Raw genomic sequence first — 13,296 nt, forward strand, 5'->3', positions numbered from 1 at the left:
GGGTTTTGGGAAGGCCTTTTGAGGAATACTAAGTTCACAAACATGTTGTGGCATGTTTGATTAATTCATTCATTTGACTGTTCATTAATATTGTGTTTCAGGGCTGTGCTTGTGGATCTTTTATTCATGCTTTGATCTTACACAAAGAATGCACATTGGAGCAGCTCCAGACAAGCAGAGCAGGAAACTGTCTTAGTTCCTCATAACTGCCCTCACCTCAACACACAGATCAGCATTAGAGCACTGAGAGCTTAAACACACTACTGATTCCATCTGATCATATTCACAATGAAGATTAACCTCCCCATTATTCTTATTATGGCATCAGGTACTCACTATGAAGATGTTCTTAAATATTTGGAAAAAGTTTAACTTTAATTTCATATATGTAAATTCTGCTTTTCTTTCAGGTGTGTTTGCTGCGGATCAAATTGAACCAGATCAGGAGACTTTTTCTAGAAAAGAGGGAGAATCAGTTACACTGAAATGCTCTTATGACTCAAGCAGTCAATATGTTCGGCTCTACTGGTACAGAAGGTATCCTAACAGAGCTCTACAGTATTTACTGCATAGAGGTGCTCGATCAAATAGTGGTGATGATGACACTGCAGAACAGAGATTTGAGTCGACTGTATTACAATCATCAACTGAGCTCACTGCTAGAGAAGTAAAACTGGCAGATGCCGCTCTCTACTACTGTGCTCTTAGAGTTGGAGCCCAGTGATACAACGTCTCTGAGAAGCTTAACAAAAACTCACACACCTTCTGCTTGCTTTGAAAACAAGAAGATCAAAGTAATATTCAGACCATACTGTTTATCTGTGTTTCTGTTATTACACTGACTCTGACATTATCATATGCAATAATGCAGGTTACAATAAAACCAGGAAGCATAAAGGATACAGCACCTTTTGCCCCAATTTATGTCTGTTTTCTGTAATTACTGCAGTGATGCCTAAACAAAACATGAATAAAGTGTAACATAATGGTCTGCTGGCTGCAATCTAATTGTGGACACACTAATACTATGAGATATAAACTATATACTAATACTTGATGCAGGTTTGGCAGGTTAGTGCAAAACACATTAATGTACTATTCTATTTTGTACTAACAGGAAGTGATGAGTTGCTTTGTCAACATATGTCACTACATATGTAATTGCAGTTTCTCATACCCACGGGTAAATAGAGTTTATCATGCATGTATCAGTTCTAGCAGAAGAGGAAGGAAAATAAACTCTTAATGTAACTAGTTACTTTATTTGTCATTATAGATTCTATTTCTTAGTTCTGTTCAACTGAACTAAGAAATAGACCATTTACTCGGTGAGGATAAAGAGACGATTTAGTTCTGAATGGATTTATAGAGAGCAGAGCATATTAAGCAGTATCAGAGTGTGTCTGGCGACTCCAGCAGGTCAGACTATAACAGCCTAATTAAGAAGAGAGAGCCAGAACGTAACCCAGCATCCTGAAACGCTAGCGTCCATCTGCTCCACCATCCACAAACCTGAGTGATTGCGTGCAAGCAGTGAGACAATAGCTCCAGCATCTCAGTCTACTACATTTCCCTGTGTCCACGAACCCCTGGACCTACAACCTTTTTCTAAGGGGAAACATTAATTACCAAAAGCTAAACTAAACAGATGAGTTTTCAGCCTAGATTTAAAGATAGAGACTGTGTCTGAGACTGAGTCCCAAACATTATATGGAAGGTAATTTCAGGGTTGGAGGGCTTTATAAGAAAAGGCTCTTCCGCCTGTTGAAGTTTTTCAGAATTTTCGGAACTACTAAGAAGCCAACACCCTGAGATCTAAGTGTTCTTGATGGTTCATAATATGTAATAAGATCTCATAGGTACTCAGGGACCAGGCCATGTAGGGCTTTGTATGTTAATAGAAGAATTTTGTATTCAATACGGAATTTAACTGGGAGCCAATGAAGTGCTAATAGAACTGGACTGATATGGTATGAACTGGACTGATATTTTCTAGTTTTAGTAAGGACCTTGGCTGCAGCATTTTGAACTAATTGAAGTTTAATGAGGTTCCTGCTGGAACAACCTGACAAAAGTGCATTACAGTAATTTAGCCTTGAGGTAATAAAAGTGTGTACTAGCTTTTCTGCAACCTGTAGAGATAAGGAGTTTCTTAGTTTGGCAATGTTCCTAAGATGCATAAAGGCTGTCCTACTGATATTAGCTATATGTTGCTCAAATGATAGATCTGAATTGAATATGATGCCAAGAGGCTGAAGTTAAAAGAGAAAAGCTGAAGTTAAAAGAGAAAAGCATTTGAGTTGTTGTCTTTTGTTTGAGTAAACACCAGTCCTGTTTTTTTCCTTTGTTTGTTTTCCTGCCGTTTTTCTATATTGCTTATGAACAGTGTTTATACTGCCCCCTCTCACAGCTGTGGTGGTGCATTGGAAGTACACTGGGCTCCCATTACCAGGGTTGGGAGTTCACGCCCAACAGTTAAAAAAGTTTAACTGCACTTGTAACAGAAAGGTGCGACCAACAATGGACTCAACAGAGTTGGTGCTGATTAAGGAAGCCTTACAACATCAAGTGAACATCTGCCTGGACAACCACATACGTCAGAGGGCCAGAGAAAGAGCACGTAACCCTCATGCTACAGGTTTTGGGTACCAACAGCCAGTCAATCCCACTTGGGAACCCCCACCATGGGGGCTCCTGAGCCCATGCAACTGGGAGGTGCCCAATTACCTGACCATCTACCACCCCGACAGACACCCCAAGACAGTCCTTCGTAAGTCAGGAAAACGAGAGGGTCTAACCCGAGTGGGGGACTCTGCCTTAGACCATGTGGTATCCCCCATCTCGGGACTACACCTCCTGGTTACTCTAGCCTGGACCTCCCAACATAAATCACTAACAGCCTTTGTGGATTCTGGGGCTGCAGGAAATTTTGTAGACAGCTCACTGGCTGCTAGTCTTGGCCTTCCCATGGACCCCCTGGAACACCCACTACCTGTCCATGCCATAGATGGGAGGATTGTGGGCTCTGGTCCCGTGACCCATCGCACTCAACTAATAACACTGCGGATTGGGGCGCACACTGGGCAGGTGGAATTGTACCTGACTCCGGCACCTCATCTGCAGTTGGTGCTGGGCTACCCCTGGTTGGAACTTCACAACCCACGAATAGATTGGGCAATCCTCTCAGTCTATGCTTGGGGGCCACATTGTCAGGGGGCCTGTCTGGGTCACAAGGAAGAACCCCCTCAGAGAGACCCTAAGCCAGAGTCAGCCATTCCTCATCTGGACAGGGTTCCTGAGGTGTACTGGGATCTCTGTGCTGTGTTCCGTAAGGAAGAATCGCAAATCCTGTTTGCGATTTCTCTTCCGGAACGTGCTGCCATGGACTTATTTAAGGAGGCATTGGAGTCCGGTTTCATACGTCCATCCTCATCCCCGGCATTGACTGGTTTCTTCTATGTGGGGAAGAAAGATGGCAGACTCCGCCCCTGCATAGATTATCGAGGCCTAAACGTGATCACTGTGAAGGACCGCTATCCCCTCCCCCTCATGTTGATTGCTTTTGAGGCACTCCAGCAGGCATCAGTCTTTACCAAACTGGACCTACGCAGTGCCTACAACCTGGTTTGCATCCGACAGGGGGACGATTGGAAAACCGCTTTCATCACCCCTACAGGGCATTATGAGTGTCGCATCAGCCCCAGCGGCTTTCCAGTGTCTTATCAACGACGTGTTACGGGAGGCCTTGGACCGCTTCGTATATGTGTACCTCGAAGACATATTGATATACATCCAGTCTCTGGAGGAACACGTGGGACATGTCAGGCGAGTCCTCCAACTGCTCCTGGAGAAACGTCTCTTCATCATTTGGAGAAGTCTGTGTCCACACAGAGACTGTGTCATTCCTGGGGTTCATAATCTCCAAAAGCTCCCTTCAAATGGATCCAATCAAGATTCAAGTCCTTCCTGGGGTTCGCTAACTTCTTTCGCCGTTTTGTGCGGAATTTCAGTACAGTGACAGCTCCCCTCACTGCCCTGACTCGAAAGACCTCAGGCCCCTTTCGTTGGTCCACGGAGGCTCAAAAGGCCTTTGAAGAGATTAAAGTGAGGTTGACCTCACCCCCGGTTTTACAGCTACCGGACCCCAATGAACCGTTTGTCATCGAGGTAGATGCCTCTGATGTAGGCGTATGTACGGTCCTGTCCCAACGCCAGGGGCCAGGTAAAAAGCTCCATTCCTTTGCGTTCTACTCCCACAGACTTACCCCAGCAGAACATAACTATCCCATTGGGGACAGGGAACTCCTTGCAGTGAAGCTGGCTCTGGATGAATGGAGGCACTGGCTTGAGGGGGCCAAATACCCATTTATTGTTTGGACAGACCACAAAAATTTGGCTTATATACAACAGGCCAAACGACTGAACACTCGGCAGGCCCGATGGGCACTGTATTTTGGCTCCTTCCATTTTACACTGTCCTATAGGCCGGGTTCAAAAAACACCAAGCCAGATGCCTTATCCCAGCGGTGGGAACCCCGGGGATCCAATCCAGAGCCAGAACCGATCATTCCTGCCTCTCAAATAGTTGTTCCTTTCCCCTGAAACATTGAGGAGGACATAGTGCAAGCCCTCCGACAGGAGCCCGACCCTGGGGGTGGTCCTCCTGGTTGGCAATATGTGCCCTCCGCAGTTCGCCAGGCGCTTCTGCCAGGCGCATCCTCCCCATTTTCTGGCCACCCAGGTGCGGTCCCAGTGTCTCAGGCCCGACCCCCCTCCCCCACGCATGGTCGGGGGTGCCCCAGCGTACACTGTCCGGTGTTTACTCAGGTATAAGCAGAGTTGTTGGGCCACAGTTTTTTCTAATATCTCGGATATAAAGATATGAAGTCCTATCAGTCCGCAGTACAAATATAAGCTTTACCTATTTTTAGAGTGAAAATCTTTGACTCACTCACTCACTCACTCATACATACTACATACACTTTGTTTAGCATTTCATTGTTTCTTTTTCTTTTTGATGTAATCCCTAGTTCATGTATGTACAATCAAAGATTTGTCCAGATGTGTATTCTAGAGCCACCATGCCTGTCCCCTTGTCTAAAACTGGGAAAAGAACATAACTTTCCTTTCCTTGTCTCTGTCCAGTAGTTAGTGCTTTATTTGACTCATGTCCTGTGTCTAGTAAGTTTTGTAAAGGAGTATTTTTGTACTTTATCACATTGCAGTCATTATCAGCAGTCCATATTTCCGATGCACTCTTTAATCTGTTATTGTTAGCTAAAATCTGATTCTGATCTGATCTGTTTACTGTTAAAAAGAAGTGAGAGAAGCTATAGCTGCTGTGCCATTGGTTGGCCTGTGTGTTATTAAAGCCAAGGTGCTAGAGTAGTGCTGCCTCTATGTGTATTAGCTAATTAATGTTACAGAATGATATGATATGAAGAGATGATACTATAACATAACCCTGTGTGTGTGTGTGTGTGTGTGTGTGTGTGTGTGCATGGTCAGGCAGTCAGCTATGGACATTCCATTTATTTCCAGAAAGAAGGGGCAGGTTCAGGTGTGAGAGTAAGGTCAACATGATCTTGATTATATACTCAGAATCTGTTGATAATCATAATAATTTTGATAACTGATTATTAGAATTGTGACTGTTCTAATTATTGTGTCATGGCACACTCACCCCAAGTCTCATGCCCTGAATTTCTCTCATTCTCATTTGGTCACCCTAGCCCACAGAAGGTTAATATTCAGTGAGTGTTCGAAATGTGTTAAATTAATATGGATCTATTTGTTTTTCTCTTAGATGAAATACTCATTGTTTGTTGCATTTGATAATTGGTTAGAAAGAGGGAGGAATGAGAATAAAGAGAGAAAGAGTAGGATAGAGAGCAAGAAACAGGTGAGTAAGCTGACAGTTAACATTATTATTATAATTAATATAACTATTATAAGAACACATAGTTATAGTTTGTTTTCTACTGCACTGATTGCAGTAGATTCCGCAATGATTTGATTTTCTGTTTCAAATGTGGATTTTCATCAACATTTTATGATTCACTGATGTGGGGGTGGTGTGTCAGTGTGTGTTGCATCAGTATGAGTAGATTAGACACAGCAGAGCTGATGTTTTTAAACACATCAATGTTTCTACTAGACTGAAAACAGTGGTCCAGCCAAAACTATCCAGCCAACAGTGTCTCGTGGGTACCATCCTGTGAGCACTGATGAAGAACTAGAAGATGATCAACACAAACTGTGCAGCAACAGATAAAAAAGGTGCTAATACAGTGTTTAAAACCTCCAACAGCTCTTCTGTGTCTGATCTACTTGAAACAGCACAACACACACTAACACACCAGTGTCAATGCAGTGCTGAGAATGATCCACCCCCAAAAAATAATAGCTGCTCTGGGGTGGTCCTGTGAGGGTCCTGATCATTGAAGAACAGGTGAAAGAGGGATAATAAAGTTTTCTTTAGATTTGTTAGTGACTTTCCAGTCACAGTGTTTCCCCAACACTGATTTAGAATTGATAGTCCGAAATGACTATTTGTGAAAAAAATGACTTTTTTTATGAGCTGTTCTCATTTGGGTACTCAGCACCCCTAAAGCCTACAATTGCCCCCTAGATTGGACAGATTTCACTATCCCTATATATAACAGATTAATCATAACAAATGTGTACGCAAGAAAAAATATGATACAATCCTATTTAAAAAAGAACACACAATAAATAATATTGTTTAATTTATTCATTTGATTTTTTATTAATATGGTGTTTAAGGTGCTTGTGTATCTTTAATTTATGCTTTGATCTTCCACAAAGACAAAAAAGCACAGTGGAGTAGCTACTCAGAGCAGGAGTTTCCTGTTGTAGTTTCTCATAACTGCTCTCACCTCAGAGAGATTCACACCAACACACAGATCAGCATTAGAGCACGGAGATTAAACACACCACTGATTCTATCTGATCATATTCACAATGAAGAGAATCCTCCTCATCCTCATTATGGCATCAGGTACTCACTATGAAGATGGGCTTAAAAATTCGGAAAATTGCATTTACAATTTTTCAAATATTTAAATTCTACAATGATTTTTTTCTTATAGGTGTGTTCGCTGCTGATCAAATTGTACCAGATCAGGAGACTAATGGAAGGAAACAGGGAGAATCTGTTACACTTAAATGCTCTTATGACTCAAGCAGTCAGTCAGTTTGGCTCTACTGGTACAGACAGTATCCTAACAGAGCTCTACAGTATTTACTGCAGAGAGGTGCTCGATCATATGCAGGTAATAGCAACACTGCAGACCATAGATTTGAGTCAGCTGCAACCCAATCATCCACTGAGCTCACTGTTAGAGACGTAAGACTGGCAGATACCGCTCTCTACTACTGTGCTCTTAGAGTTGGAGCCCAGTGATACAAAGTTTCAGAGAAGCTTTACAAAAACTATGAAACACAGCCTTACCCAGGTTCAGTTGTTTCTCAGATTTTACATTTTTGTTCTTATAGGCTACATAGTAGAATTATTGTATACTTGATGGCTTAATATAACAGTTGTGGGGGATGTCCCTGACTCTCTTGACAATGATGTGAGAGCTCACATCTCTGCAAGAGAACAAGTGAGTAATAGTTATGCAATTCAACATAAATGAAAATCTCTCAATCTTAGACATACTTCTGTCTTAACATAATCTGATATTTGTGGGATCTACAGGTACCTCACCTGCATTTTCAAAGTTGGGAATTTTACCATGGGAAATAATGGAAATTAATGGAAATATAATGGAAAAATAAGGTGAAAAAGGTGAAAAACCTACATGTATGATTATTCTGACGCATAATCTTAGCTAAAATAATTCGATATGACAACAACTATAAAGCTGCTTCTTAATTCCAGGCACATTACACACTAAAGAGGTTTTCATCACATGTACAGCATATGTCCAGATGATTTCTAGAAACCTGACACTCACCACTATCTTGTGGGAAAATACAATTTATTTAATTTGATTTGATGTTAATAATGAATAATTAGTATTAATTATTAATTAAGTATTAATTATTGGTTACAGAAACCAGTTGAGGCAAAAAAAATATAGGTAGCTAGCCTTGGTAAGCTAAACTCTTGTCAGCCCGCTAGCCTTGGTAAACATGTCTGAAATTAAATTGCTCATTAAGCTTTTCTGATTTACCAGATAGCAAGCAACTGTAAGATTACACCTTGATTTAATAGTTGCTTAAATGTTTCAGTGCTATTACTGTCAGTAGTTCCCAATAGTTTCCAAAAAACTATTTTCTAAGAATCTGTGTATTTTAAATACATCCCTTTCTGTAGACTTCAGACTTTACAGTATTGTTGTGATATATTCATAGGAGAAACTGCTGACATCATATCGAACAAAACCCGTATGTTTTTGAATGAAGGCAGCAACATCTCACTGTCCTGCACTTATCATGGACATGTTAACATTTTCCACGGGTATCAGCAAATCAACTGAATCAACACCAGAGTTTCTGAGGCTGATTAATGAAGCCAGTGAATATATCACTAAAACTCAACCACCTCACCCAAGACTGTTCATGGGTCTTCACAAAAAGCAAAATGGAAGTGGATCTGGAAATCTCTTCTGCTACAGTATCAGACTCTGCACAATGTATCCTGCAGCCCAGAGTGACAGGAAACCCAGCCACACTGTACAAAAAGTGTTTGAGATTGACCCTTGCTTTTCTCAGGAGCTGTTTGCCTTTTTTTACTTAATTAAGCGGCCCAAGCTATACATTACCTACAGTATGTTGTCACTGCTCATTGATAAAATGAGCTAAGAAAAAAACTTTTTTTTTCTGGGACCCTTAATTTGATTACTAATTCTCAACTATGAAATATGAAATACATAAAATGCAGTATACTGTGCAAAAGGCAGGTATTTAAAACGTTCTACATCTCTATGCTCTACACTAAGTGTTTTGCTTTGAAATAACTCCTCAGTTAATATCATATTAGCTTGATCAAATGAAAGTTTCTTTTTCTACCCAAACCTTTATTTTGAAGGATTATAGTGAAGGATTGACTAGATACTTATAAGATGCTTACACATTTTCTTAGCATGGCTAAATGATTCTTCTCTATTTTGGAACAATCTGCTGTGCACCACACACTGGCCCAAATTCTTAAAGTCATCGAAGTTATTGCAAGGACATTGCTGTGCTATCCAGAAAATCTATATCCAGACCAAAAACTCCTGGTTAGTGCGCTCGCACTGGCCGTTAGACTGAGGGTGATAACCCGAGGACAGGCTTACACTCACCCCCAGGTGTTCACAGAAGGCACCCCATACCTTACGTAAACTGGGCCCCCCGGTCAGATACTATGTGTCTACCAGGGCTTGAGCGGTCTGCATTGCTGAGGGCAGAGAATGGTATGAACCTAACCCCTCTTGAGAAACGGTCCACTACCGTCATCACCACCATGTGCCCCTCAGACTTGGGCAGATCAGTAATGAAGTCGACAGCCAGGTGAGACCACGGACGTTCAGGAACGGGTAGCGGCATGAGCTTCCCCGACGGGAGCGTCTTCGGGGTCTTACATTGAGCACACTCACCGCATGATGCCACTACCCGATGTACATCTGCCCTCATCCCCTTGTCCACAGGGCATGATGGGGGCACGGTGGTGCGTTTGAGGGCCTCGTCTATCTCTGTATCCAGGTCCCACTGAATTGCCGCGACGGTGACACCCGATGGCAGGATGGGTGCTGTCCCTCATCCACAGACTGGTGAATACGAGAGAGAGCGTCCGCTTTGGTGTTGCGGCAGCCCGGACGATACGAGATCGTAAATCTAAACCTGGCGAAGAACAGGGACCACCTAGCTTGCCGAGGGTTCAGACACTTAGCATTTCTCAAAAATTCTTGTGATCCGTTAATACCAGGAATGGGTAGGCAGCAACCTCTAACCAATGACGCCACTCTCCGAGCGCCATTTTGACTGCTAGGAGCTCCCTATCCCCTACCCCGTAATTCCATTCGGCCCCCGTGAGCTTCTTTTAGTAGAAAGCCACCGGATGGAGTCTATCGTTCTCCCCGTGATGTTGGGAGAGAACCGCCCCCACCCCGGTGTTGGAGGCATCCACCTCGACCACGAATGTGTCGAGGGTGTTTTCGGGCTCGGGGCTCTCTACAGAGGTAGACATGACCCTAAGGGGAGCTAGGGTAAGGCACTGGTCACGACAATAAGGGGACCAGGATACAATCTCCCGTTCAGGCCAGGAGATATGAGGGTTATGCTGGCTCAACCAGGGCAGACCTAGTATCATCTCATGCTCGGAGACAGGTAGAACCAGCAGGGACGCCACTTCCTGGTGGAGGAAGCTCACGGCGAGACAAAATCCCTCAGTACGGTGAGTGATGGGCCTCTTCGGGAGCGGCACGGTCGGGATCCGCAGAAGATGCCCTCCGCTCCACAGTCGATCAGTGCTGAAACGACAAGAGACTGGCTCTGGTAGGAAACCCTGACCAGCAACGTGATCGACCGGGAAACGAGTCCCTCTCGGCTCCGTCTACTGCGTTCTTCCTGTGTGAGGCCCCGGGCGCCCACTTCACTCCAGGACCCCAGCTTGCTGAACCGAAGAAGTCTGGCGAAAGATCGCCACAGACCTACATTAGCTCCCTAATGGACCCTGAGGCAAAAGCAGCCTAGCTAGTTAGCTTCCCCTGCTAAGCTAGCTAGGTAGAGAGAGAGTCCTCTTGTACAAGGATGCACTCTACAGACCAGACCGGTGTCTCTACCGCTAACTGAATAACCTGGGTGCATGTGGTGCACTAAGGGTAATCCTCGGCAACCAGCAGCTGGCACTAGCCCTACTTAAATACACCAGCCCACAGGTGTAACACATTAACCAAACAAAGAATAGTCACCTGACAAACAAAACCAGAAACCAAAATGGCGACGAGGGGCGTCAACCCGAAAGTCCATTTCAACATAAAAGTCCTTCCATGAATAAACATGACATGGTACATTAACAAATAGTTCATTCTTTCCTGTGAGCCACGGCCCGGGACCGCCTCTGGGGCGGGCGCGGCGGCGCGGGCGTGACATCACTGCAGCTGCCTTAATGTTTATGTTATGTTTATGGGCCTTTCTGCCCTCAGTTTTGTTATGTTATTTTGGGTTAAGATTGGTTAGTGATTAGTGATTTGCATATTGAAGCAAAAATTATATATTTAAATTTATCAAGATGTCTCTACATTATAGACTTCGACAATGATATGCACACATCCCTGCATGTGTTTTTTACTTAACTTTTTAAAACTGCTCATCAGTCAACAGTGTAATTACGTTTAAGGCCCGTGAAAACAATATGATTATGTAATAATGACTGTAATTTCTAAATGGGTAATGCAATATTTTGTTGAACCCTTCAGTTAAAGCTAAAGGTCTATACTTCAATCAGCTTGACTACTTAATTTCAAATCCACTGAGGTGGTGTACAGACAAACATTCTAAAAGGTTCACTGTCCTGATTGTGATTGCAGTTTGTACCTGGTAGGTCTCAAGTTATTTGTATGTTATTTTACTCAATAAAAAGATTAAAGCTGTTTATTGCTTTTTTTATTTCACTAAAATCGATTCATTACATTTTATCTCTATCAGCCATCAGAGAGGCTTTTTTTTACCTCAAACATCAGTTTAATCTGTTTGTCTGTAGCCAGCCTGAAAGAAGTGATAACTCTGCTCTGTGCTCTCCATTTAACTTACTTGAAAGTAGACAACTTTGTCCTGAGATAATACACAGAGGTGTAACAACTGAAATCTACCATTAGGGGGCAGGTTTATACTGGATTTTCTGGATAGTGGTGTTATGAATTTACAATAAAAAGTTAACGTGAGAACCTATTTTAAACAACCACAAGAAAATCTGCAGGTTAATTTCGGCCATTTTTAAGACAGTCTGTGGGTTATGTTTCTCTGGTAAATAATTTCAGCACATACTGACATATTCAAAACATTTTTGTAACATATATTTAATGGACCAGGCTGAACACCCCATGTAGTAAATCTATATAAAACAAAAAGTGTTTCTAATATTCAGAAAATAAACAAAATTGAACCAAAAGAAATGCATGGGCCTCTGAAAGTGAGGCTCACAATTCATTAAAACCCATTCCTCTGATCTTATAATGGTTCACTGACAAGTGTAGGAGGAGTCTTTACATGCATGAAAAGTAGCACCCAAATCCCTCCTCATTATCAGAACTGGAGTCACCATGATGTTTCTGTGCTCTCTGGCTGTGTTTATGCTAATACTTGGTAAATGTAATTCACTACATCTTTTTTGGGTGAAATGTATTTCTGTGTTTTAAATTTATTTTTTGGTTTTTGGCTTTCTGTTGATGCATCTGAATTTGTAAGTAATGAATTATGTTGAGTCACAGTTTTATCCTACAAAGCTGATGTGAATGTCTTGTGATTCTTGTTTATTTCTCCACAGGGAACTGTTCTGCACAGTCAGTAACACCAGTGAACAAAACACAGGTTTATGCTCTTAAAGATGAGACAGTTATTCTTTCCTACAAGTATAAGGATAAAGATGCACAAAATCTGCTGTGGTATCGTCAGTATCCTGGATCTAGACCGAAGTATTTCCTTTTGATAGTTCCAACCACACGTGATGTAAGCAAAGCAGACTCTTCTTTTCTTCGATTCAATACTACGGTGAATCTAATTGAACAAAGAGTGGATCTGGAAATCTCCTCTGCAGCAGTATCAGACTCTGCACTCTACTACTGTGCCCTGAGGCCCACAGTGTCAGGAAACTCAGCTACACTGTACAAAAACACATTGATCATGCTTTATGTTTTTGTATTGAGATTTCTCGTTAGGAGATGTTCCTTTTTAAAAAAAAAAAAGAAATAAAATGACAAAAAGTATGTCTGTATATTATATTAACTTGTATGGACAGTCTTGTAAAGCAATAATGCAATAAACCCTACATGTCAATAAAAAGTAATTAAATGTCAAAGAATGTCTCCTATTCAGGGCAGTTTATAATCAATCACATTGAGACATGAATTCTAGTGTTCACTACAGAATCAATTGTGTACATATGTCACTTTATTCCATTTGCTCATAATTTGTGTCTTTGTGTTTCTTTACATTTTTAAATTTTTGCATTTTTACTAAACACTGACACAATGCACAGTGTGTTTTAAGTTCACACACACATTATCTATAGAGTCTTTAGAGGTGGTTCTATGAGGAAGAATCCCAGTGTGCTCTCAAAACAGATTA

General features: G+C 42.0%; 1 gene segment (V, D, J or C); it reads left to right on the plus strand.

The window, feature by feature from the left end:
- Positions 1-6,984: 6,984 nt before the first annotated feature.
- LOC140562783 (T cell receptor alpha variable 26-2-like) lies at positions 6,985-12,993 on the plus strand. The segment is given in 6 exon segments: positions 6,985-7,021; positions 7,113-7,422; positions 9,489-9,522; positions 10,001-10,190; positions 10,411-10,436; positions 12,888-12,993. Coding segments are annotated over 6 exon segments (636 nt in total).
- The last annotated feature ends 303 nt before the right edge of the window (positions 12,994-13,296 follow it).

The sequence above is a fragment of the Salminus brasiliensis genome, chromosome 9, assembly GCF_030463535.1.
Source record: "Salminus brasiliensis chromosome 9, fSalBra1.hap2, whole genome shotgun sequence".
In the NCBI taxonomy this organism is placed as follows: domain Eukaryota; kingdom Metazoa; phylum Chordata; class Actinopteri; order Characiformes; family Bryconidae; genus Salminus; species Salminus brasiliensis.